Source organism: Drosophila willistoni, chromosome 3R, assembly GCF_018902025.1.
Source record: "Drosophila willistoni isolate 14030-0811.24 chromosome 3R, UCI_dwil_1.1, whole genome shotgun sequence".
Classification (NCBI taxonomy): domain Eukaryota; kingdom Metazoa; phylum Arthropoda; class Insecta; order Diptera; family Drosophilidae; genus Drosophila; species Drosophila willistoni.
Window position 1 is genome coordinate 28,060,036 of NC_061086.1, and position 27,196 is coordinate 28,087,231.

The window sequence follows — 27,196 nt, forward strand, 5'->3', positions numbered from 1 at the left end:
AAGCACAAAATTAACTATAGTTCGATAGGTTTCTTATCGATAATGATGGTGTGTAAATACAGGGTGTCCCTGACTCTCACACCTGTTGCTTGTATAATCTATATGATTAGAAGTAAGATAATTCGAAAATATATCATTAGAAACAAATGCATTTACAATTAATTTAATTGTTTACAACGTAGCGGCTCTAAAAGTATAGGAAAACAACCGTTATGTTAAAAAAACACGATAACAAATCTCGACCCTAAGTAAACTATCGTGATTTATATATCGACAAACATCTGGCAGCACGCATTGCGATACAGTGTTGCCAGAAGAAGGCGCACACAAAATAAACAATTTTTACTACTTATTAAAACAATCTCTGTGCATCTTAATTTGAGTCATTCCCTTTAGTTCCGTTGCTGCTGCAGCATGTCTGAGAAACCGACTGTGTTAATTTTGGGTGGTAAGTCTAATATTATTTGCCTTGGGCATAACCACAACCCCTCCTCCTCACTGAACGAATGTGATTAAATGAACTTAATATGCATGCATATATTAAAATTTTTTTATTGAAGGCTGCGGTTTCATTGGAAGAAACTTAGTCACTTATCTGCTTAACAATGAGCTGACGCAGGAAATACGCATAGCCGATAAGACGCCGCCTCAAATGGCTTGGTTGAATGATGAGACTTCGAAGGCCTTCGATAAAGTCGAGTTCTGCAGTGCCAACTTGATAAATGCCGGTATGTAATTCTCCTGCCCACTCACACGCACACAAAGACGCCTATAAAACTGGTTTTTGTATCCTTTACTTCTTTTCTGTTTGTTTGTTTATTTGTTTATGCAGCTTCGTGTAAACTGGCATTTGCACCACACCCAACAACTGGCCGGGGCTGGGATGTGGTCATTAATTGTGCTGCTGAGACGCGTGCCAATCAGGATGATGCCGTTTACAAGGAGGGCATCTACAAGTTAAGCATCAATTGTGCCACTGAGGCAGCCAATCAACAGGTCAAACGCTACATTGAGCTCAGTTCGGGTTGTGTGAATAGCAGCGAAAAAATACCACTGAAAGAGGATTGCAAACTGGAGCCCTGGACGGGTGTGGCCAAGCAAAAGCTAAAGGTTGAAAAGGAGCTGGCGCGTATCAATGATCTCAGCTATACTATAGTACGCCTGCCCGTTGTCTATGGCATTGGTGATAAGCGCTACTTGAGTAAGTTTGTCTCGCTCTCGCGCTTGGCGCCCGCTTGCTATTATATTACTTATCCCTCTTCTTGTCTGACAACTCCAACAGTGCCGCGCATTATAATAGCTGCCATTTACAAATATCTTGGCGAGACAATGAAATTGCTTTGGAACGATGCCATGCGTCTGAATACGGTGCACGTATCGGATGTGTGTGCGGCTATTTGGGAATTGTGGCAGAGCCCCAAGACAGCTGGACAGGTGTACAATATTGTGGATGACTCAGTGTCGACGCAGGGCAGCATTACCGATCTCTTGATTGATATATTTGGCATCAGTGTGGACTACTTTGGTGTTGTTATGTCCAATCTGACTAAGGTAAGTATGGGCTCACTCATAGCCTAGCCCAAGATTACCTCATACTTTGTATTTGGCTTATAATCATTAAGTTGCCTTATTTATTCCAAGGAAATCAGTCACGTTAATTGTGTTGCTTTCCATTAAAGTCCATGAGACTATGATTTCATTCTACTAGAGCAATATAATCACACTCTAAGATACAATTCCTTTATATAATATATATTTTAACTCAATATTAAACCATTTTTTATAAATTTTAGCTATATCCCACCGACACGGTGAGTGAAATCAACGACAAGCATATGGCACCATGGGCGGAGATTTGCCAACGGAATGGCATTGAGAATACTCCGTTAACTCCCTATCTGGATGAGGAGCAGCTTCATCATAAGCATCTTTATTTGGACAATACGAAATTGAAAGACTTTGGCTATATTCTAAAGCATCCAAAACTTAATCGAGATCTTCTTATGGAAATGGTAGATGACTATGTCAAACAGCAATTATTCCCAAAATCGTTGATACTATAAAAAGAAAACAGAAATTTCATCATACTCAATCGGCAATTTGCACCAAGTTGATACGCACAAGCACATAGTCGTAAATATATATTCGTCTAACTATATAATTTACATATATTAGTTAGTAAGTTAAAGACTTTGATGAAATGGGAAAACTAGTTAAGAGTTGATTATACTTTGTTTTTAAATTTCTACACTCTTGTAATGTCCTAGATTTTGGTAGATCCCTTTAATTTTTTACAAACAAAAAGTGTACTTATAGTATTATATAGAGATCAATATTTTTTTATACACACACACAAACACATTCCAAACAAATTCCAACGAGATGTATACGTAATCTGACTAACAATTCTATTGTGATGTTTTTTAAGTGGCCAATTAGAGCACTTTGACAAATAAAAATGCACTTGTTTAGAGTTTTAGATTTTTGTGTATATTTGATAATTTCGCTTTTGTTTTAGTTTTTTTTTTTTTTTTTGTTTTTTTTTTCTTTTGTTGTTTGTTTAAATGTTACGGCAACGGAGCGATAGCTCCTACAATACGATACATAATTGAAAATGCCATTGCTTCAGTGTGAGGCTTATTAACTTAAAAATTACAGAAAATCAACAATAATATAAGCTCGCAAATTGCTCAACTTAATACAAAACACGGGCGAAAGTTTTATGTTTGTTTGTTTAAAATAGTTTGCCAGCCATCCGCGCGCATATCCGTTCAATTAATGGGGGTAAATTATGTTTTTTGTGACTTTTATCTAAAAACGGCGGTGCAATTGAGTTCGGTTTGCTTAGTCGACTAATTAAGAGTTTGCTGCTGCTGCTGCTGCTTCTATCTAGTGCTGCTGTTTTTGGGATGCTTAGAAAGCCAAGCCAGCATCACGGTATGTGGTGAAGATTTTCTCAATGGAGTTAACATAGGCAGCGGTTCTCAGATCCAGACCCAAGTTGTATTTCATGGCTGTCTTCATAATGGCACGAGCCGAACGCTCCATGGTGTAATCCAGACCAGAGTGGACAATATCCTTCTCAGAAGCACCAGAGATACGCTTCTGGAACGATTCAGAGGGAGTGACGGGAATACGTCCGCCAACACGACCAAAGCGACGCTCCAGGGATTCTTGCACAGATTCTGAAAGATGACATCAGTCACAAAACAGAGAACAGAGACGAAAGCAATTAGTTTATATGCCGCATGCTGGGATAGTTTTAAAGTTTAAGGGTTTAACTACATAGAACTTGATTAAAGTAGATGACGAAAGCACTGTTAGACCATATAAAGGAAAATAGTTGTGTGAGAGATGAGGACCCATGAGGATAATGCGCACAAAACGAACTCAACAATTAATTACATATAGATTAATAAAGGAGGAAACAGAAATCAACATCTAAAAGAACTACAGATATAGAGGAAGGAACTCAAAATTTGTGTTTAAAATGACAGTGAATTAAACAAGGACTGCTAAATAATATACACAGCAGTCTTTCTTTTAAGTGAAATGTGTAAATACATAGTGAATTTGTGTGTGTTTTCGGGATAATAAACGAAAAGCTTGTATTAATAATAATAATGTACCGTCCATAATAACTCTTTCGATTGACTGTTGGACTGAGGCTACATTGGTGATAGAGAGAGAGAGAGAAATGGAAAAAAGAAGAAGAATAAACAACAAATTACTTAGATGATAGTTTAAAATAAATTACATTTCATAAAGATAATACTGAATGGGGAGGGAAGAGTAACTAACTAAATAAATGAATGGGGGGAAATCAAAGCATATTACGAATGTTTTCAAGCTGTTCTCTCAGACTTTTGTTTGATATTAAGAACTTACTGTATAAGAAACTAAGATTTTTGTTTTTTTAAATGAACCGAAAACCTTTTAAATTATAAAAGATGAAATGATTTTGTGATTTCGAGCGCAAAGAGTGCTAAGAACCATTTGAAAGATTTTCTTATTCAACTTACCGAGCAAATGGTAGTTGGATTCACGTTCATACTTGAAGGTCAAGCGACCGTATGAGACATGGTTGAGGTTCTTCAGCCACTCAAAGAAGGAGACAGTGACACCACCAGCATTGATATACAAATCTGGGATAACCAGAATGTTGCGCTCAATCAGAATCTTGTCGGCAGCTGGAGTAGTTGGACCGTTGGCGGCTTCAGCAATGATCTTGGCTTGAATCCTGCTGGCATTCTCGCTGGTGATCACCTTCTCGACGGCAGCTGGAATAAAAATGTCACACTTCTCGAACATAAGGTTCTCGCCCTCATAGGGCTTGGCATTGGGGTAGCCAACAATGGTGCCATGCTCGTTCTTGTAGTCTTCCAGAAGTTTGGGATCAATACCCTCTGGGTTGTACAGAGTACCATCATGCTCAATCACACCAATGCAGGTGGCACCGGCACGAGTCAGATAGCGGGTGGTGTGCAGGCCGACATTACCGAAGCCCTGGACAATGAAAGACTTGCCGCCCCAGCCGGGAGTGGTGCCTGTTGAAAAAACATTTCCACTTTAGTGTCTTGATCATTTTTGGGGGATAATTAAGTAGCTGAAATTTACCAATTTGGCTCATGTAGTTGGCCTCGTTAATGAAGTTCTCCAGACCGTGGAAGACACCACGACCAGTGGCAGAGACACGTCCATGGATGCCACCCTGGTTGATGGGCTTGCCGGTCACACAGGCATGGGCATTGATGTCCAAGTGTCCAATGGTCTTGGCATAGGTATCGGCAATCCAGGACATCTCACGCTCGCCAGTGCCCATATCGGGAGCAGGCACATCCACGCCGGGTCCAATGAAACCCTTCTTGGCCAACTCAAGGGTGAAGCGACGTGTGATCTTCTCCAACTCATGTTCGGAGTATTCCTTGGGATTGATCTTCAGACCAGCCTTGGCACCACCGAATGGCACATCGACACAGGCGCACTTGAAGGTCATCAGAGCGGACAAGGCTTTGACTTCATCGCGGGATACATCCAAAGAGAAACGAATACCTATTCAACAGATAAGAAAGGAAATTGCATAAGATATGTGAACATTACGTATACGACAGGTGTGCCCAAACAAAAAACAAAACCTTGAGACTACATTTATTCTTCACCCAGTGCATTCCACTCGTCAGCTTTCAATTATATTGGACCACGTCCAATCGACAAGACTAAAAATAATTCAAGCAACTAGCCGAAAAATGAAAGCAAAAGTTTTCATGCCAAAAGATTGAGATCACGTGTTCCATTCACATTTTTGGGTCAAATTGGGGAAACAAAAAAGGTTCCTTTTACTAAAAACTACACCTAACTAAAAATTTAAAGAAAACAAAAGTAAACCAAATAAACAATATTTTTATGATTTCTTGTGTAATCTTTATTTATTGTTTTTATTTGATATCTTTGTGAAAATCGTCGGCTAGCACTTGCGATTAGATAAGCAATCTTCAGAAAGACTAATTTCGAAATCATTTACCCCCCACCCACCCCTTTGTGTTTCTTGTTGTTCAAATTAAAAGTGTACAGTGTAATTTGTTCTTAATGCGAGTGCAATGCAATTATTATTTGTCTGTAGTTGTACTTGTATTTTATTATGGTTTGATAAATAAATTTTAAATTTCCCCCACCATATCATAAATGAAGCGGCACAAAGTTCCAAGTCCTCGGAATATAAAAAATGTTTAATATCTTTATATTCGATAGACGAGCCCCCTTTAAAACATTAAATAAAAACGTTATACTATTTTTTTTTTTTGTTTTAAATTGTGTTGCCATGCCAGTTGACCATGAGAAGGTGTGTCCAATGAAAGAAGGGTCCGTTTAAGCAATGTGGAGGAACTTTTGGAGTTTTAGAGAGACTACTAAATAAGGCCTTTAATTTCATCCAATATAAGGAGAGAGAGAGAGACAATGGCTGATGATGTGGAGGAACTTTTGGAGTTAAGTGAAGATCGTATGATATAATTTTTGAGATTCCAAGTGAGACTACTAATTAAGGCCTTTAATTTCAACCAATAAAAGGAGACAAAGAGACTATTTCTAAAGATCAGCCTCATGGAATCAGACACCCAATGGAATCTCACTTCGGAAAGTGTATAGAAATGTTTGTTCTCTGCTTATCAGTTGCTTCCCAAGTCGTGTTTCAAAATATTGTTTAAAAAAGTTTCAGCTTTACGTCTGCGTTTTTGTTTGTTTGCTCATTTTGGGTGCTTATTTGTGTTCTCCGCTGAGTAAGCTGGAAGTGAGCTGACTGTACACCCGATTGGGATAGGTAGAGAGAGACAGAGAGAGGGGGGCATGACAACAGCACAAACCAAATACATACATATATTCGATGCCAACTCTATTTGCCTCGACTGGCTTTATCAGCCAATGGCAACTTGTTTTTTTTTGTTTTTTTCTTTTGTTGACCAAAAAATTTCTTAAAAAACAACGAAAAACCGCATGATATCTGGCATATAGAAACTAATGGAATTCTATTTCGGGCATTGCGAACTTATACAACTTATGTTAGAGATAAAGTTTTTGTTTTTCTTTTTGGGGGCTCGATCGAGTGGGGCATAGCCACGTCTCTGCCAAGTACATACATATAGATGAATCTATCTATATGTATATACGTTTGTATAGACCATTGGCAACAGCAATTCCTCTTAGCTAGGCGAAACCGGTTGTCCCTCTAGTCAGCTGACTAGTATATTCTCGGCCATATGATCAAAAAAAATTGTAGTATTCAGATTTTGTTTTTTTTTTGCTGTCGCTGTGGGCGTCAACAACGTTTTGTTGTTTTCTTCGGATGACATATATGTATGGACGTATGTATAGATGTAGATAACAGGAAATGTCGCATAAGTTCTTATAATTCTTATCTGAACAGCCCATCCCAGCAGAGTTCTAGTGAAAGTTGAAATTTTCAAGTATTTCCACTCAAATGAAACAATATTCAAATCTTTCTAGTAAATAATTAATACATCTTTGTCAATACAATATCTGATAAACAACATGTACATACATATGTATTTACATATATGTATTTAGTGCTACTCGTATTTACTAGCTGTGACAAAGATAGGGAGAGCTTTTATTTACATTTACACATTATCAGTAAATTGTTGCTCAACCGCCTGACTTTTTTTTTAGTTTTTACTGCATTTCGGACCTTGTGAGGCTTATGATGTTGATGTTGGAACAATTAGAGCTATTATAATGAAACCAGAGACTAATGAACAATTACACTCAATTGACCGATTCTTCACATTTTCCCGCAGTTGAATGACATAGAAAGTAACCAAGAAAAGAACTACTCTGCCTGTCGGTATGTCTCAATTGTAGTTGTCTGACTCATACATTAAATGCCTCTTTTTTTTGGCACAACGTGACCATCACGTGAACAGCTTCCCGCAGACTCAGACACCCAAGCCAATAAACCAGTTTTTGTATAGTCCCTTACGTTCTTTCCTTCTTCTTTTTTGCAACGTCAAACAAAATTAAATTATATGGTGAAGGCACAGTGGTTACAAGTTGTTGTCTATTGAGTTTTTTTCCGCTTTTAAAACTGGATCAATAGAAAGCCCAAAGGTACGATGCATAATTTGTCTACTGTTTGAGCTTGTTACCAAAATGTTTATAGCCAAAGTAATTAATATAAATGTTTTTGGGGTAGTTGTCTTATTCTCTTCTACTTTTCCTAATGTCTCTGGATCTACATATATATAAATTTTTTAAAAACAACTGGATATGTGCAAAATATTCTGTTTCTAGACAAAGTATTTTTCAATTTCTATAACTAGGACCTAAAATTTACAGCTTTATTGTTTATATTATAAAATTTGACTTAATTTTTAGAAATATCCTAAAAGTCTAATTTTGATAATTCCGCTTTTATTAACAAATAAGTATTGAAATAGAGTTTTAAATCGGTTTATTGTTGAATCATTGCATATTGAGTTGATCCAGACATGTTAAAATTCTTAATAACTTTTAGTATTTCAAAATATATTCATTTTGAAGTTAATTTCCTTTATCCTGTTAGTCAAAAAGGATTCAAATTCAACTGATTTCAATACTTAAATTGTTGCCATACTTGAATAGAACATGAAATGATTGCATTTATAAAGAAACTAATATTTTTAAATAGAAATGCTAAATGAATTGTGAATTAATTGGCCATAGACCACAGTGCGAGACGAAAATTAAGCCGAATTTTGAAACCCGTTTCACCCGTCAGTCAGCCAGCCAGTGAGCCATCCAGCCGGCCGGCTGTTAAAACCGACAAACACATGAAGTCACTTTTTGTCAGTGGCAAATTATTAATAAATAAATAAATGCGCATTTGTGTATTAAACAATTAACAGTTAAATGGCCGCTGGTATCAGCATCAGTAGAAATTAACATTAATTAGAGCATTTGTATGAAAATTCAACATGTTGTTGACCACAAAAAAAAGTAATCCCCCCCTTTAAGGGGGAGGATGATCTTCAGTTCTTTGCTTGAAATGAATGAAACAAATACGACTAGTTTTAGCACCTAAGCTCCAGTTAGAGTTAGTTGCAGGCTAAAATAGCATAATATTTAAATGTATGATTAACAAGCTGTGGACCATGGGCCAAAAGCAAATTTAACCAGTTGGCAACAATTGACTGTAACGCGCACATGTGATTGGCGAGAATTGGAAAAACAAGATCATAAAAATAACAAATCGTGTTTAAACATAGGTTATAGGGCAATAATCATAATCATAAATGAAAAACAGCAAAACATCATCTATACATATTATGCGATTTGTTGTTTTCCTTCTTTTTTTGGGGGGGCTTACATATATTTTTGTTTTTTTGGGTGGTTTTTGTTGTCTTGCTCGTGCCAAGGTCAGATAAGTTCCCAATTGAAGTGTTTTTTTTTTGTTTGTGATTTTGGTAAGTCATCAGCAATTGATAAGCAACTAAATGCTTATAAAGTGAATCTATATTAAATTATTCGAAAACAAATATACACACATACATATATGTACATATTGTTTTTGGCACTTGGCGACAACAATAAATGCTAATTTGTTTTAAACAATTGACCCACTGTGCGGCATTTTGTCGTTTTCGTCGTTTTGGTGGGTTGCCGTTGCTCTAATTCCAACTAAAAACAAGACAAACAAAACAACAAGAACAAAAAACTAAGGCACAAAACCGTTAAAAATAGAATTGAACGAGTGAAACGAATGAATAATTGCTGCCTCAGAGTAAAAGAGATAGGTAGACCATTTCTCTAGACTTTAAGGAACGGAATCTGCGTATCATTAAGAATTCGAAAAGGGTTAAAATAAACACACACTTGAAGGGTTTAAAAATCAAATGGCAACACGTGCAAATTAATAGAACATTTGCAATTCTCGAAGCATGGAAATAGAAGACAAGGGTGAGAAAGAGAGTGAGAGAGAAAGAGCATTCCCCGGGTATAGCTATAAGATGGGTTGGGGGGCCGCGCCAACGTAAACAAAGCGGAGTATGCGCAGTATTTCGGGGGCGGGTGTGAGGGGCAAAACGGGTGCGAAAATGTTACATAATTCTTAAAGAGCCACGACACATAATTGTAGAAATTCTAAGAAAAAAAATCGATTCGATTTCAAAATTTTTAAAGCTTTCAAATCTGATTGAATTGCTTATATATGTATATGTGCATGGTATATTGGTACTTGCCTCCCTTGGTTGGGGTCTTGTGGGTACTGTGCTGGGCACGATAGCCGGTAATCATCTCGTAGTTGCCAGCATCACGACGCAGTGGGAATGCAATTTCAATGATGTGATCACAGGGTTGCATAAGCATAAGGATTCCCTTAACCTTCTGTTTCTTCTCATCACGGGTCAGTTTTCCCTTCATGTCATCGACCAGACTCTCCTCGGCAATTTGACAGCCGCGATGGAAGAAGTACTCAACCATGTCAAAGAATCGTGGATCCTTGGCTGTGGGCACATCCTTGAGCCGGTCGGGTATCTGATGCTCGGTGGCATAGCCACGGCTGCTGTGGAGCACAGCCGTTGGCAGTGCCTTAGCCAAGGTGGTCAGCTCCTGCTGACGCATGGCTCCCTGACGGGCCAAACTCTTCAGGTGATACATATTTCAATTGCTGTCTCTCTCGCTGCACACACAAAACACAACCGCTCGCTTCGCAATGCCACACCGAACTGAGCTTTTAAACGACAAAAGCTTACATTATATATTTCAAATTGCCGCAAAAAAAGTAATCAAGTTCTACAATCGAACTATCGAACGTAATGAAATATCGAAATATCTGTCGTGTGAACCAGGAACCTTTAATAGTGAACCTGTAATCAAAATGCAATGGTTCCAGCTCCCTGGCCCCCATTGCTGTTATTATTTTGTTATTTTTTGACCTGTGCCGTACGTTGGCCTAATTCCTGTTTGCCATTTGTAATATTTATTTGTAACAATTTTTATCCCAAAGTTAATTAAATATATAATAATATAATATTTAAACATTTTAAACTTTTGAAATTAAGTATCCGATATTTAGGTGTTTATACTAAGGAAGGGCAAACGAACGGACATGAGTTAGACTCAGTTGTTTACATTCATGTAAGAGAAATCTAATTTATAACACCAAAGAATATAAAAAGTTAAGCCCATAAGTATGCTACAGATTTTTTTGCACAAAAACAGTAAGGGAGAGGCCCAGTTGTCACCTTAAGAAATTTACTGAAAATAAGAAAACATGAAAGGAATGTCACACCAATTGTTGTGATTTAATGGTTTATTAATTATGAAGGCCTTCAATGGCAAAAACAATGAAAAACACAAAAGAAAACATGATTTACAGGGCTCAATCTGTCATTCAATACTGCATTTCAAAAAGTAGTTCGAAATTCAGATCTTTAGAAATAGAGTCCATCAAGACAGCTCAGATTATAGATCTATATTTCTAATTTTATAGTCTTATATATAAGACTAATAGAAATTTAAATGTAGCAGTTTTCTTTAGTCACAGTTTGCTACATTGCTAAATGTTGCTGGTTCGTCAGCAAAAGCTTCGCAGTGCTAGTTTTTTTTAGGGTGACCATACTTTTTTTGAGTAACCGAAATTTGAATTTATTTTTAATGCATGAAAAGATTTTTCTGTTATGAAATTAAATAAATGGAATTTTATTATAGGTTATGATCCATTCTGTTTTATGGCTATGGCATTTTTTTGAGCCATCTAAAATAAAATAATACAAGGCAGTTATCTCAATATAATTATGACAGATTGCGAAATCGGTGAAATAATTTATAATAAATATAAATATATAATAAATTTATTCATTTATTATACTTCTAGTAGAGTATTTCGAATAGTCAATCAGTCCATTAGTTAAATATTTCAACATTTCTTAGACCAGATAAAATTTTGAAAGTATAAACTTGATTTATGGATTTAAAATTTATTTTAGCCTGATATTTATTCGAATCTTTAATAAGAATACAGCGTAAATATGTGAATGATATGATAGTTTGGATCGGATTTTTAAAGAACAACTTGCTTACATTTTTACTGGCAGCAAACGAGGACGACAATGACAAAAAACCAACTACCTCCAATTTAAGACTACCCAAAAGAACAGGTTCAGTTCCAAGAGATTCTATTGACAACTCTTAATTTTTTATTTAATGAAATTTATTTATTTAGACGAAAAAAAGCGAAAACTTATGCATGTAATGTGGTAGTATTTTGCTCATTGTAAATATTATACAAAGAAGAACGTATGAAGGCATCACTTCTCTCTAAAAATCCATCTAAATGGGTCCACAAGAACCAAAATGTGAGAGCGATTAACAAAATCTTGCTGACACAATCCAGGATATAGAGACGACGCAGGACTTTTCGCGCATGGGGCAGAGTGTCATCACTTTCGCCCAGAATGTAGGTACGCATGCCCACAATGTAATTGCTGATGTAGGTCTCCCAGTTCACCTGACCCACCGAGGTGTCGAATAAGTCCTGATCTGTGGCATTTAGCTTGCTGCTCATCTCCTGAAAACGTTCATTTCTAAAATCCCAGTCTTTTGTTGTGTAATATTGCAGTAACTTTAATCCCACGGACACTTTACGCTGGACATTAACCAAGCTGAAATGAAATTAGAATTTTGGTAATTGGTATTTTGGTTTTAAGCTAAACACTCACAAGGGCTTCTGTCCAAAGATGAAGAGCCAAAAATCAATAAAATATGCAGGCAGATAGTGGAAAAATATGACGCAGAACATGTGATGGAAATAATTCTTTTTGATCGAACCACCCGGATACCAGAGGGCAAAGCTAAGCGGTGTCTTGTAGAAGAATCGTCGTCCCGTCTCAATACTTTCGCCCCAAGACATTAGCGCCTTGCTCGAGATGCATAGATTGCAGAAATCCACTTGATTTTGACCCTTCGACTCCATGGTGGCCTTGCCACGATGATACCCACACACAATCATGCCATTAATGGCTTTATCAACTGGTATAACTGTGGAGGCGTAGTCCGGATTGCAATGCATGGAACGTATTACACCGCGGGCGGCACCGATCATTAGGCCAGTTGGTCCATTGACGCCCTCAATCCATCCTGGCAGTGGTTCTTGTATGGCAGCCGTTACTGCAAAAAGGCATTAAACGTTAGAGGTTTGAGGGGCGGGTTTAACCAAGTAATTAACAAGGTGGCACACTCCATGTATGGAGTTGCAACTTACCAATCGAGGGCCTTGTGACGATTATGGGTAGCTTGTTGTTGTATCTGCAAATTAGATCTTCGGACAGTGCCTTGCTGTAAGCGTACGTGTTGGGCAAACCGTTTAGTAATCTGCAAATGGAAATGGAAGGCAGTTTAATACCAAAACATAAACTTAAATTTGCCAATTGACTGGTCTTACTTGGGTGTTATTTCCGCCAGGGCGGCATCATCCATGGTCTCTACCATCTCAATGATCGAGAAGGGATTCTGTGGCGCCGGATAGGCACGCTCTTCGAGCACACTCTCATTGCACTGGCAATACGATGTGGAGACATGGACAAGGGCCTGCAGATTGCTCATTTTCTCAGCCAGACGCAACACTTTCAGTGTGCCCACCACATTCATCATAACCATGGGACGCAGTGGCTGGTCAAAGCGAACATTAGCCGCACAGTGAAATACAACCTCCACATTCGAAGCAAGTGTGTTGATGTCATTGTGGCTCAGGCCAAGGTCTGGCTCCAGCAAATCGCCCTTTACCACGCGCACCTTGTCCACGACGTCGGGATTCTTTTCCAGCAGTTTGTTGAAGATCTGCAAAATAAAAATTTTTCATCATTAATTAAGTTTGCCGTAGGCAGATTTCCGTTTGTCGTTGGCACTTGCAGTTGCATTTGAAGATTTCTTGGCTTAGTAAAGACAGAGTTTATTTTGGACAACGTTTTTTTTTTCTTCAACGTCATATCAGCAATTCATTCATAGTCATTGTAGATTTGGACTTTTGTCTATCCATCTCTCTCGCTTCAATCTAAAGCCATCTCTGTCTAACGTGTCTGCCTCATTCAACCAATTATGCTTACCTTGACTTATAAATAAATGCTTAAGTTTGAGTGTAAATTTAAGTGTTTCGGAATGTTGTACCACACTTTGTGTAAGTGTGATGGTAATATTTGTAATTTACGGTACTTTAAGTATAACGGTTTGCCCTCGAAATACATATATTAACTCAACTGCCGGACACATTAGATTGAAGGCAACAAATGACTTCAAATGTGATAGACTAAATGAAATTGTAACAAATGATCGTAATGTGATCTCTTAAATATTTTCATTTTGAACGAAATTTCTAAAATTTATGATCACGCTATCAAATTTCTTGTCGATTTTGAAAAGGGCTTTCTTATTTTTAGTTTTAAGTATTATAAGCTGGAAATAGTCAAAACTTTGACTCTCTGAATATGGCCTTTCTAATAGGGACTAATAATCTCCACAATATCTTAAAAAATCTCACAAATGCTTAACTTTTTGGGTCTGTAATTCTGCCATTTTATGACCAATATTAATATTTTATGGCATTTTTGTGGGCTTCTATTTTTCATAGAACTATATAGGTTTCCAAGAACTCCAGTTCAAGAACTTGTGGCAGTTTGCTTTAATAATAAGCCAGGGAACTAGTTAGTAAAGAAGTAAGTGATCAAGTAAGTGAGTAAAAAGTGAACATGTTTCCTCATTTACTGAAAGGAGTTATTCAATTTTGTTTTTTTACTCAGAAGAGACCTAAGACAAGTCCTAATGATCTACAAGAAAACTTTTCTTATAATGAAATTTTATATATTAAATCAATTTGAATGTTAAATTGATTTCAGAGACATAACTGCAGACTGTATATATAAAATACTATTTGCATTGCATATGCAGTATAAAAGCTTTTCTCGAAAGACTTATTTAAAAAATATATATATTGTATGTGTATATTTTTGGTAAATTTTCCATATAGTCAAAGGTTAATTTGAGTAAAACAAAAAAAAAACCCCATACATTTTGTTATTTCTTCCTAAATGCAGTCTCTTATTATTTACCTACATATATGTATATATATATCTGATTAATTTGATTATCATTCATTAATTATATAGAATGCTATAATTACACGATCTATGTTATGACACATCTAATAAACCCATCTCTTTGTTATCCAAGTGAAAAATTACGCATACGTCACGTTGTATCGATTAAAAATAAAATTATAAATAATAATGTAAACAAAGAGCCAATAATGTTATGTTCCCGTCCCATAAATCAATCAAATCGCCGATCGTCAATGTCACTCCAATTTTTATGATCATTCTGTTGAATTAAATTCACCATTTAAGTTAAATACTTACTACACACTTGAAGTACTGCTCTCTCCTCACACTAGGATCGACCCCTTTTTTGGTACGGATCAATAGATAGATGGCATTCAAATCGCCACAACTGCGTAAGAGTTTCTCGACAAGAACTTTGCCCATAAATCCAGTGGCTCCAGTGATCAATATTGTTTTGTTGGCATAGAATTTAGCAATTTCAGATTCCACGCAATCAGCATCGCTTCTTAGTATCTCCATTTTGTGTACAGCTGCAAAATGGGCAAGTGATTAACAAGACTTGTTATGAATTGTCATTACAAAATGTTAGTATTAAAGTTAGCATTTCAAGATCAAGATTCGGTCGATCCCGTCGCATATTTATGGCGTTTGTTTGTCTAACCTACTGGCGGCAACGATATTCTTTTTCAATGTCAGTTAAGCTTGTTGCGTAATGCTAAAAAACAGTAGCAGCAGCAGCAGCAGCAATAGCAGGCAGAAACAACTAAACGATGTTTGGATTGACCAAGCCAAAGTGTAATTACCGTGGCCAATTGGGATCTCTCTGTGTTATTTTGTCTTCAGACTGGACTGCTTTTTTCTCATTTGTTTGTTTGTTTGTTTGTGTGCCACTTGAAGTATTGTTTCCCAGACCCACAGAGTCGCTAACTCCCGCCTATAAACACAATTTAGGTTTTAGTTAGTGGTTTATGTTGGCATAAATAAACAGCGACAAGTTTAAAGACCTGTTAACACCATCAACGAATGACTACGGCAATCTTTGTTTATTTTTCTTGGTATAATGGCTTTTTTTATGATTATTATTATTAATAATATTAACATCTTGGGCAATCAAAAGTGTGGGTGCCAGTTACACATACACACACACAGAGAGATAAGTGGTTCGTACCTTTAATTGGTATTAATCTTTAGCCCTTGCCGTACTTTGTTTTTTTTATTGTGTTACCAATTAAAGTGGTCATAAGGTTTTGAATGTTTTTCTTTGCGGAAGATGGCTAAAAGTTTTCCACATTGTTTTCTACATAATTCGAGGATGTTGGAGTTGGACTTGGTAAGTAGTCATCAACAAAATATCATAAAGTCAAAGGTTGTTTATGCCTCCCAAAGCGAAAAGGTTATATTGAAGTTTCTTTTCAAATTATTATGTTTCTATTGTTGCGATGGTTAATGCAATTATCTTGCAGTGTTTTGTAATGTATAAGGAAGTAAGTTTGTAGCCGAAAGTTACACCCACTTAAAATATAAGTATAGTTTACGGAATGAAATGAGTTTCAAGACTTTAACCTTTCTAAAAAGATTCGTCAATTTGTAGTATTTGCATTTTGAAGAAAATATAATTCCAAAGACATCAATGAACATGAATACTTAATTATTAATTTTGTCTTTAACGCTTGTTTTATAGAATAGTGAAGATTTAATTATAAATACTCCTCATTTTTGATGTAAACTTTCTCACAATAGTTCTTTCATTTTTATTAAAATTATTCTTGTAATTTCTATTTGAGCTTATATAAAAATGTCTGATTTAATTCTCATGGTAAATTATTTAATAATTTTATAGTAAATTAAAGGTGAAGAAAGGAAAAAGATAACTCTAGTGAAATTAGATTTCATAGTTTATTGAATTACATATGCATATGCAAACTAAGTTCTTGATTAAAGCCTTTTTGCATTAAGAAATAATCATAATAATAGCCAGGAGAAGAAGAATAATATGAAGTCAATAAATTTAATTAAAATTTTCTTAAATTTTTGTGTTTAATAATTTATTTAATTCAATTCATATAAAGACGAAGTTCTGTTGCCTTTTTTTGGGAAATTAAAATCAAGATATATTTAAAAAAATTAAGTTAAAAAATGGCTGACGCCCTAATTTAAATCCTGTCTACGACTTTGTAGGGTTTGATGAAAACTTTCTTTTAAATTCAATATAAATATCATTAATTTAATGGACTTTTATAAAATGTAAGAAAAAGACAGCTGATATCCTAAAAACTACAACAACAAAGGCTTAAATCTTGCAGCAATCCAAGCAAAAAAAAAAAGTTGCTCTAACTAAAACTTCACTTTTATCAATCTACAAAAGGGAATTTAAAATAGATGAGAATAACACAAAAACCATATTAACACACACACACACAAACAAACAAAAGAAACATCATATTTTTTAGTTTTTAGGTTTTTTTTTTCGTCCATTGCAAAACAAAAGACTCAGGCGACAAACTTGACTGCCTGCTTGGCTGCTTCCCGTGCTTAACCTATTCTTATTGTTCGGTTTATAGTTGGAAGTAGTGCGCTCTGGTATTTCCATTTTTTTTTTTTACTCAAAAATTCCACACAATGAACACGTCTCACGCCTCCTTTCATCTAACTGGACAGACATACAATTTGATTTTCACGTAAGTCAACATGCAACACGCAAATTGAGATATTTACACAGTTTTTTTCTTTCAGTTTTGTTTCCTACTTTTGTTGTAGTATTTTTGCAATTGTTTTCGCTATGCCCCCTTGTAGCATTAGCTTTAATGTTGCCTTCGCATTTGTAAATTTTAAAATCAAACACTAAAAACGCTCACATACATATGAGTTCAATGCAATTGTTTGCCCGCAACAAAGGAAAACAAGGGGACAAATCGAACACTGGGCAGGATGGGATTTCGGTTTCGGTAATGGTTATAGGTATAGGTATTTGATATATTTGGTCAACGTATTAACAGCGATGAAACGCAACGAAAAACTCACTTCCTCACACTTGGTTTCTTGTTTATAAATGTTTTTTGGCTTCTTTATTTTATCTTTCTTTTTTGCACTTTTGTTTTTTGTTTTTTGGTCAGAAAATCTTAAAATCTCGAATTGAATCAGTTGAATACTCAGCGGCAACTGAATTGAAAGCGGGCAATTGGCTTGAAGTTATACTCGACGTAAAGGAAACTGATCGTCGACGTCGTCGTCGTTGTCGTCGATACAAGCGCATGAAGGCAGCGCTGCCGCTGCTTGCGCCAAGTCGAGCGACGGCGGACAGGTGGGTATGGTGGGTATGACTTTCCGGGTAGTTTCCAAAAAACCACCGTAAAGGCAAACGTGAGCATATGTGGAGAATAAAACCAACTTTAAGTATTGTAATTTTATTGAAATTAAACCCCATTAAACGGCACTTATTGATGCCTCAGTTACTAGCTTGGGCAAGGGCATCAACAAGAAAACAAAAAACCGGCCACTTAGCCCAATAAGAAAAAATCCCAATCCCAGAAAAAGGACAGACAAACAGACACGGCTGACAACTGCAATAACAACAACAACAACATGCCAACAGTCTTGGCCAGCATCAAGACACAAGGCCAGCAAGTTGATGGAGACTCTTTTGTAAGGTGGCCCTAAAAAATTGCATGTCATCCATGAAACAGAAACAGATGCATACCGACACTTATGCACTTTAGCCACACACACACTCTCACACACACACACTCACAAACACAGATGCAAACTGGGTATGCAATTTTGGTTGGTTTTTTGTTAATTTTGGAACCTGATCTGACTGAGCTACTAGTCACTCTCGATAATAACAAAGAAACAAGTTATCCCGTCGGATTGGTTTTCTGCTTGGTTAGTTAGTTAGCCTAGCTGTGGTAACAGGCTAGCTGGAATTAGCTCTCTTGCATGGAATCATCTCACAGGATCGTATCACAGATTTCGCAACCGCAAAACGAAAAATACGTTGACGACCTTGAAATCTTGAAATGTTGATTCAGTCACATCTCCACATTTCAGCTTCGTCATCTAGAGACTTTCCTTTTGATGACATAGTTTGTTGATTTTTGTGTATAGCTCCAATTCATAGTTTCACTCTAATTAGTTCTATAAACTAAGGAAACTAAACATAGCACTAGTTCTCTCATTCTCCGTCTAAACTTGTCACCAGCCCGCAAATTACTAAACTCGAATTCCGCTGTTCCCGTTGTTCTAAATCAATACGGAACAGAAAACTAAATTTAACAAATCAAAAACACCAAATGTAATTTCCCTGTGGCTAGACTAATGAGTGATTTAAACAATTAAAAACTGGTTCACTCCACAGCTCAAATATTCCATCATTATTTTCCATTATGCAATATTTCGAAAATTGATTACACGAGTTTGCCAAAGTTGCCAATTTTCAATGGAGAAAATGAAAAGTCGTCGTTGTTGGGGTTCAAATGTCTTGCATTAAGTCTATATATCAAATAATAATTGAAAAAGACTTTGGCTTTCGTTTAAAAGGCACGTCAAGAACACAAACCAAACAAAGATCGGGCTAAGAAAACAGATTTGATTTCATGCCAGGTAAATAACATAAATCAACAAGACCACTCAAATATATTAATAGGCAATGTTTACATATAAGAAAAAACATTCGAATCTAATCGTCTTAGCACTCTTATTATGGCTAATGCATTTCTGGTATTTAAATATTTTTCAATTTACTGCCCGATGCGACTTTTACGTATACGCAATATTTTTTTGCCAAACCCAGGAACCGTTTTTGCAAATCGGTGTGCATGTGTGTGCTTGTGTGTGTGTGTGGGCTCTGATCATAGACAACTTTGTTGCATTAACTAAATACTGGATATCAGCTTAATCAATATACTTACTTGCCCACTAGATTTCAAATTGTGTGACAATTATATTAGTTAGTTTAATAATTGTATAGGAAAGTTGTTATTTAATTGCAGTTCCAATTTAAATCGACTTATTAACTCGAGAACCTGCAACAAAATGCAACCAATATGTATTATACATAAATCAATTCCATTATTAAGTAAAATTAATTCACCGGCACGAGCATTCTTATAACAATACATACAAATGCCAACGACCAGAGAAACAGATATAAAATTTCAGTACATATTATTTAAATTTATATCGTTTGTTCAACAAAATGTATTAAAAAATTTCAAAAGAAATACCTGTTCTTGATCATCTTCTATCCTCATCCCCATCGACATCTTAAACCAAAGCCAAAACCATGTGTCAAACCTATAGGTATTTATTTCTATGCAATTCTTAATGCTTTTTGATATTCCGAGCAATCAAGTTAAGCTGGATCATTCAGTTTTTGTTTTGAAAAATTATTTGTGTCAGTTGATTAAAGTACCTATTAACATTACTGTTAAATTAATGCGATTTTTAACCTTAAGAGGGCTTCCACGAGCTTCCAATTACATAATCATTTAGTGGGAGGGGGAAAATTCTTCATTAATTTGAGTTGTAATATTGATAAAAAATACTTTAGACTTCCTGATATTAAGTCAAGGGAAGAATGATTAATCTTTCAATGAAATTTAAGATGACCCAAACTTAAAGGCACAGAAAATTAAGCAAAGTTTGTTATTACTTAAAATTAAAACCAATCAATATTAAGATTTGCAAGAAAAAGAAAAGCTATTGAGCCCTACAATAGCTAAAGCCACTTGCCTATATAGCTCTTCCTTTTGTTTGTGTAATTTTGTGATTAAAGGAGGAAAAATTTATATTGCATATCTTAATTTGTTTTATAGTTTCATAGGTGCAGTTTCGCTTTTAGGAAGAAAGGATCCGCCACTGGCTATAGCTAGTCTATAGCACCTTGAACAATGGTTAATGCATTTCTTGCCTTAAGTCTTGGGACTTTTACAAACATCATTAAAGTTAATTAAATACACTTAGGATCAAAGCTCACAAATGCCAATTGCCGTTTGCTCGTGTATAGTGTATTTTCGCCACCGTCTTACGACTACACACTTCATTTTACACACATAATTAACGATTTCTTAAGCACACTTACGATTTGTTTTCACTTTAGTTGGTCACAGTTTGACATATAAACAATGGATTATGGCACTTGGCTAAATTAACAATCTTAATCGCGTTATATGGAAATCAAAGTCTTGCCTTGTTGTTAGAGTATTAATATTTTGATGGTAAATTTATTAAACAAGAAATCAATAAAGTTTACGCAAAAGAGTTTTAAAAAAAATGTAGAGCAGATTTTACAGAAAATGTTTTGGGTCAAGTGATGGCTTAGTAACTGCGACCGAATAGCGTATAGAATTTCGGTTTATTTGTGCAATTGGGATTTATGCACTTATCGTTGGCAGCAATAGTTGCTGGCTGATCGAAAGGTATGCACAAACTCTTTGCACCCATCGATGGAGCTCCAGGCTCAGCATCGTCGCCGCGGGCGCTATTCTCCTTGATTTGATCCTCGCAGGGCGTTTCACCGCAGAATGGTGCTAAAAGGACATTTTTCTGCTCAAGGAAATCACAGAATTCGGTCCAAGTCTTCACGGTCTTGGTGTGAGTGGTGAAATCATTCTGAGCCTTGGCGTACATGCTCTCGTGAATTGTCTCGAGTAGGGCGGGAATCTTCTTCTCCACGTCGGCGAGAGGAATTGTCAGTTTCTCGCCCGTGTCACGTCGCACAGCAACAATTTGTTGAGCCTTCAGATCCTTGGGACCCACTTCGATGCGAATGGGCACACCTTTAAGTTCCCAGTGGTTGAATTTCCAGCCAGGTGAGTAATTGTCACGGTAATCGCCTTCGCAGCGGACCTCAGCGCCGATCAAGCGCTGCTCCAACTGCTTGCAGGCCCCAAGTAGTTCGGCCCGTTCCTCATCCTTAGTGTTCACCGTGATGCCGCAAGGCACCACAATGGCCTGGATACATGCGACATGTGGGGGTAAAACTAAACCTTGGTTGTCGGCATGCACCATGATCATGACGCCAATGGTTCGTGTTGTAATACCCCAAGAGTTCTGATAGACAAATTTCTTCTGTTGCGTCTCGGGATCTTCGTAGACAATTTCGAACATCTTTGAGAAGTTTTGTCCCAAATGATGACTGGTAGCTCCCTGAATGGCACGGCCTGAGGCCGAGATGAAGGCCTCCACCGTGGTGGTATAGTCTCCACCAGCGAATTTCTCCTTTTCGGTTTTGCGACCCTTCATCACAGGAATGGCCAGCAGATGCGTGTAGATCAACGCATACAAATCAAGGATTTCCAGGACTTCCTTGTCAGCCTCATCCTTGTTGGCATAAGCCGTGTGTCCCTCTTGCCAGAGGAATTCACGAGTGCGCAGGAACGGCTGAGGATGCTTAAATTCCCAACGCTACAAACGGAAAGGAAATGTGTTAGAGCAATTCTGATTCATTTTAATTCCTACTTACCACAACATTGTTCCACTGGTTTAGCTTGATGGGCAAGTCTCTGTAGGATTGTATCCACTTGGCGTAGGCGGGATACATTACAGTTTCGGAGGTGGGACGCACAGCAATGGGCTCGGCCAAATCAGATTCACCTGATTTGGTGACCCATGCAACTTCTGGGGCAAAGTCAGCTATATGCGTTTTTTCCCTCTCGAGGACGGCCTTCGAGACAAAGATGGGGAAGTAGCACTCCTTGACGCCGCGACGTGTGATTTCCGCATCGAACCAGTTCTTGATGGCCTTCCAGATGGCGAATGACCAATGCCGCAGGATGTAACAGCCAGACACATCGTAGTATTCAATCATTTCGCCCTTGGTGATGACTTGAGAATACCAGTCGGGCAAGTTTTCCTCCTTGGTGGCCTCAAGACCCAAGCGGGTTTGTTTTTTTGGACCACCAGCGGCGGCATCGGCAGACGGCTCCTTTTTGACTGGCTTTGCTGGTTTTGGTTGGGGTTCCTTGGCTGGTTTCTTGGTAGCACCACCACCGCCGCCGCGTCCGGCTACAGGAAAGTCGGTACCGGTAACCTCCTTGTACTTGGCCTTGAGGGCCAGCAATTTGGTAACCTCTGCATCAATAACCTCCTTGGCAGCCTTATTGGTTTTGGCTGCACGCACCTTCTCCCCTTGTTCGTTAACCTCTTGGGTAATTTGCTCCTTGGCTGACGATGCCATTTTCGTTGGGCTTGCTTCCTTTTTGACAACAACTGCTTCGGTCTTGACTTCGGCCTGGGCGTTTGGTGTCCAATCTTTGCCGCTCAGCTTCTTGTATTCCGCCTTAAGAGACAGTAGGGCTTGCACTTCAGGATCTATTACACCTTTAGCTGCCTTCTCCGATTTAAGTTTGCGTATCTTATCGCCTTGAGCTTGAATTTTGCCCAAAACACCGGAAATGTCGCTAGAAGATTCCTCCTTGGTAAGATCAATGGAAGCCACTGGCGTTTGAGCGGGAGCTACTGTGCCTGGTTTCCACTCCTGACCAGTCAGAGATTTGTAATCGGTTTTCAAAGCCAATAAAACCTTGACTTCTGGTTCCAATAGAGATTTCTCTGCCTTGGCTGACTTTAGTTCGCGTATCTTATCGCCTTGCTTTGTGATCTTTTCCAGCAGAACTGCTACGGCACCAGTGGATGGTGGTTCCGGTGACTTTTCCTGCTTGACAACTACTGCAGGAGCTGGTGCTGTGGTTCCTGGTTTCCAATCGTTGCCAGTGAGCTGCTTGTAATCCGCCTTTAAGCCAAGGAGTGTTTTTACTGCTCCGTCGATAGTCGATTTGTCGGCTTTGGCTGCTTTCAGTTCACGTACCTTATCGCCCTGTGCCGCAATTTGTGTCAATACACTTGACACAGAATCGTTGGCAACGGATTGAGCTGGAGCAGCAGCAGCAGCAGGAGCGGCTGGTGGAACGCAACCTGGTTTCCACTCTTGTCCCGTTTGCGCCTTATACTGGCCCTTCAATTCCAATAGCAATTTGACAGCAGCGTCGATATCGGGCTTGGCCGCCTTCTTTGCCTTCAGATCGCGTACCAGGTCACCTTGTTTCACAATGCTGGCATTAATTGATCCAGCGTCGTTGGCAGCTGCAGCAGTTGGGGCAGTTGATGCAACAGGTGTTTGTCCTGGTTTCCAATCCTTGCCACTTGCAGCTTTGTAATCAGCTTTGAGACTCAGCAGTTTCTTAACCTCTGCATCAATTTGATCTTTAGCAGCTTTCTTGGATTTCAAATCACGCACTAGATCGCCTTGTTGGCCAATCAATTTATCCAAATCGGCAGTTTTATCTGAGCTGGCAGTTTTCTTGTTGGTGGTCTACAAGAAGAAGAAACGAAATGTTAGTTTAATGCAATTAATCACAGGCAATGTCAACACTTTTAGCTTTCACACACTTTTGAATACGTCAGCAGTCAGTTGAAAGCATGCATTAATGCGTCTTCTTCTTACTTTTGTTTTCGTTTCAAATCGTGGCAATGCTATAAAGGTAACACCGGCTCTTAGGTTGGTCTGAAGACAACTGGTTTTGCCCACCGTCAACGTTACTTTATCAGAGGATGGATAGATAGAGAGAGAGAGTGGCCCCATGAGAAGGGAGAGTGAGAGTAACCCAATGTAGGGGCAGCGAGATAACAAGTGAGAGAGCCAATGAGTATGAGAAAAATGGTGGGAAACAGCTGACTGTTAAAAGAGAGTGGATCACTTATGATTAAAAATCGATTACCTGAAGTTTTTTGAAAATTCAATACAATTGTATATCGACCCACAAACAATAACTCACTAATTTTGTGATTATAGTTATAGAAATTGGCAACTAAGGGAAATGAGTAATCTTACAACCTTTAGACCGTTAATTCTAACAATTAAGAAACTATATTGTCAAATTTAAATTTTAACAAGTACTTACAGTTGTCTTGGCATCAGCATTAGCATTGATTTTCAAGCCAGATGTGGGAACATCTTTGGTATGGCCATCGGGAATGGAGAACAAGATGATGGGTGAGACGACATTTGTATAGGGGCTGGGTGGAGCATAAGCATTGTCCACCTTGAAGAAGCCACGACGTTGCAGTTGAATAATGTCACCCTTTTTGCACTTCTTCAGTTCGGGATCACCCAACATGGCGACTTCGTCGCGTGTTTTGTGACCAATGTACTGCTTAAAGTCCTCATCTTTGCCCAACACAGCTTTGCTAATGATGTTATCAAAGTAAACGCAAAACGTGGGTGGATAAGCGTTGACATCGTCTTCTACGGCCAACCAAGTCAGCTTGAGTGTTTTCTTGAAGTCTTTGTTGTCCAAATTGAGCTTGGCATCGACTGAGGTGATTTCTCCAGCGGAATTCTTGTGCACCTTCTTGATGAGTAGATTGCCCCAGTTGATGAAGGTGGCATTTTCGCCTTCTTTGAGGGCCTCCGCATCCACATAGTCAATATAGATGCGTGGGCCGAGCGAAACTGTCTTCTTGCCCAGCGATTCATCCTTGGGATGCACTGGTACTTGGACCTTTTCGACCTTGGCACCCTCTACATTTACAATGATGCGTTTCTCCTTTTCCAAAGCTGTATAGCGGGGAGCAATGGGATCAATCACCTTCTTGTTAAATGCCCAGATCTTGTCCCAGTTCATGAAAACTACGGATTTACTGCTGCCCTGGGCAATAATGAATTCCCTGAGACCTTCCACTGTCATGCCTCGACGAATGATACCACGCACCGTGGGAAAACGGGGATCATCCCAGCCGTCAACCAAACCAGAGTCCACAAACCAGGTAAGTTTTCGTTTGGAGAGCACAGTATTGGTCATATTAAGACGACTGTACTCCCAGATATAGGGTTTGCGTAATTTCAGAGCATCAATAAACCAATAGAACTGATCATCGCGATCGTGGTATTCCATGGTGCGCAGTGTATGAGTAACATTTTCGATGGCATCCACAATGGGACACGCAAAATCGTATGTAGGATAAACCCTTGAAAGGAAAAAACCAACTTGTTAACCAACAATCCAAATAACCAATATCTTGGGCTTACTTGTATTTCGTTCCTGTGCGGGGATGGGGCTCATTTTTACAGCGGTAAATCGTGGGATCACGCAGGCAGCCATTGGGCGAGGACATATCGATTTTAGCTCGTACACAGCACTTTTGTCCAACGTCTGAGCCATTTACCATCTCCTGCCAGAGAGCGAGATTCTTGTCGACAGCTGAAATCAATAATGAATCATAAGATCAATGTGTAAACGATAATGTGAAAGATTATCTTACAATTTGAACGATTCGCGGATTCGACACGCTGCTCGCGTTCAGCCTTCATCTGTTCGGGGGGTGTATCGTCCACATAGGCCTTGCTCTCCTTTATCAGTTGGACGCAGTAGTCCAGCATCAAATCGAAGTAGTTGGAGGTGTGTGTGAAGAGATCTGGTTTGATTTGCAATTGCTCGAGATCGCCGAGAATCACATTTTCAAATTCCACGGTCTCCTTGGCTGGATTCGTGTCGTCGAAGCGCATGATAAGTTTGCCTTGGAAGGCCAGAGCATAGTACTGATTCAGGAGAGCCGCCTTGGCGTGACCAATATGCAGATAGCCCGAAGCCTCTGGAGGGAAACGGACAACCACTTTGCCCATCTCAGCGCCTGGCAATTCCACAAATTTACCCTCTTGTTTCCTCTCGCCTGCCTTGGCTGGAGGTGTTTGCTCTTTGGCAGCAGGTGAACTACGTTTCACACGTTTCGACGAAACCTTAGCTTCCTCGGGCAGGGATTGCAGAACCTTCTGGATCAGCGGCTGGGCAGTGATTAGATCATACCAACGCTGTACATGCTGTGGGATACCCTTAGCCGAGAGGAACTCGTAGCGAGAGTGCATTTCGTTAAACAGAGCAAAATCGGCAATAGTCAACTTGTTGGCCACCAGATAGGTGACGGGGGCAATCGACTTATCAAGGAACGACAGAGCCCAGGAAATGTCATCCTCGCATGTCAACGAAAAAGATAGCCAGTGATCGATCTGTGTCCGTTCGATGGCAGTTTCACCATAAAGCTTATAAGCGGGGGCTGCACGGGCTAAAGCACGCAGCACATCGTTGTTGGAGTGACACACCAGCACACGGTTATCCGGAAATTGCACCGATGTCTCCTCTTTGCTCCACACAATTTCCACGGGCACCGTATCATTGATGAGATGCGCCGTTGCCAAGCCACCTGTAATTGAAGGGTATTAGCAATTAATATCAGACGATACGCTTTATCTGATGCAATCGTCGTCATGTTTTGTGATAAATTTATCAATGGTGCACCATAAATAGATTAATCGGCGGATCCGATATAACCTCACAATAGATGCACAGGGCAACCACAAAGTAGTTGACCCTTTTCTATGTGGCTCTTTGACAAACTCACTTATGGGCGGACTGTTGACATTGGCTTTTAATTTAATCGACATTGTTGTCGCCTCTTCTTTGGATAAAATTAAATTCGTGTGATGAAATCTGCGGCTTTAAATTGCACGAGTACGGCACCAGCTGCTAACGTATACACTGTCTATTAGTGATGGGCAATGGCCAAACACGAAAGTAACGAGTCATTCAACACACTGTAAGAAA

General features: G+C 38.5%; 4 protein-coding genes across 6 annotated transcripts; 1 reads left to right on the forward strand and 3 right to left on the reverse strand.

Moving 5' to 3' along the window:
• Nucleotides 1–289: 289 nt before the first annotated feature.
• On the forward strand, nucleotides 290–2,479 carry LOC6647790. The gene is made up of 5 exons (XM_002069560.4): nucleotides 290–448; nucleotides 561–728; nucleotides 833–1,201; nucleotides 1,283–1,551; nucleotides 1,794–2,479. The coding sequence occupies exons 1-5, from the start codon at nucleotides 415–417 to the stop codon at nucleotides 2,061–2,063; spliced, it is 1,110 nt and encodes a 369-aa protein (XP_002069596.1). The 5' UTR covers nucleotides 290–414; the 3' UTR covers nucleotides 2,064–2,479.
• Nucleotides 2,480–2,624: 145 nt separating this feature from the next.
• Nucleotides 2,625–10,225, reverse strand: LOC6647645 (glutamate dehydrogenase, mitochondrial). 2 transcript variants are annotated; one of them, XM_002069559.4, is made up of 5 exons: nucleotides 9,729–10,225; nucleotides 4,618–5,052; nucleotides 4,023–4,547; nucleotides 3,630–3,668; nucleotides 2,625–3,185 (listed from the first exon to the last, which is right to left on the reverse strand). In XM_002069559.4, the coding sequence occupies exons 1-5, from the start codon at nucleotides 10,144–10,146 to the stop codon at nucleotides 2,914–2,916; spliced, it is 1,689 nt and encodes a 562-aa protein (XP_002069595.1). In that variant the 5' UTR covers nucleotides 10,147–10,225; the 3' UTR covers nucleotides 2,625–2,913. The 2 variants fall into 2 exon arrangements, with proteins under 2 accessions (XP_002069595.1, XP_015032857.1); XM_015177371.3 differs by lacking the exon at nucleotides 3,630–3,668 and having other exon boundaries at nucleotides 9,729–10,224.
• Nucleotides 10,226–11,695: 1,470 nt separating this feature from the next.
• On the reverse strand, nucleotides 11,696–18,592 carry LOC6647644 (putative fatty acyl-CoA reductase CG5065). The gene is made up of 6 exons (XM_002069558.4): nucleotides 17,622–18,592; nucleotides 14,898–15,130; nucleotides 12,932–13,326; nucleotides 12,752–12,861; nucleotides 12,210–12,657; nucleotides 11,696–12,152 (listed from the first exon to the last, which is right to left on the reverse strand). Exons 2-6 carry the CDS (start codon nucleotides 15,117–15,119, stop codon nucleotides 11,732–11,734), a joined length of 1,596 nt encoding a protein of 531 aa, XP_002069594.1. The 5' UTR covers nucleotides 15,120–15,130; nucleotides 17,622–18,592; the 3' UTR covers nucleotides 11,696–11,731.
• A 2,201-nt stretch (nucleotides 18,593–20,793) lies between these two features.
• On the reverse strand, nucleotides 20,794–27,132 carry LOC6647643 (bifunctional glutamate/proline--tRNA ligase). Of its 2 annotated transcripts, XM_002069557.4 has the most exons (6): nucleotides 26,994–27,132; nucleotides 25,860–26,795; nucleotides 25,627–25,798; nucleotides 24,500–25,565; nucleotides 22,063–23,910; nucleotides 20,794–22,004 (listed from the first exon to the last, which is right to left on the reverse strand). In XM_002069557.4, the coding sequence occupies exons 1-6, from the start codon at nucleotides 27,034–27,036 to the stop codon at nucleotides 20,916–20,918; spliced, it is 5,154 nt and encodes a 1,717-aa protein (XP_002069593.1). In that variant the 5' UTR covers nucleotides 27,037–27,132; the 3' UTR covers nucleotides 20,794–20,915. The 2 variants fall into 2 exon arrangements, with proteins under 2 accessions (XP_002069593.1, XP_023034416.1); XM_023178648.2 differs by lacking the exons at nucleotides 24,500–25,565; nucleotides 25,627–25,798; nucleotides 25,860–26,795; nucleotides 26,994–27,132 and adding an exon at nucleotides 24,043–24,195.
• Nucleotides 27,133–27,196: the final 64 nt, after the last annotated feature.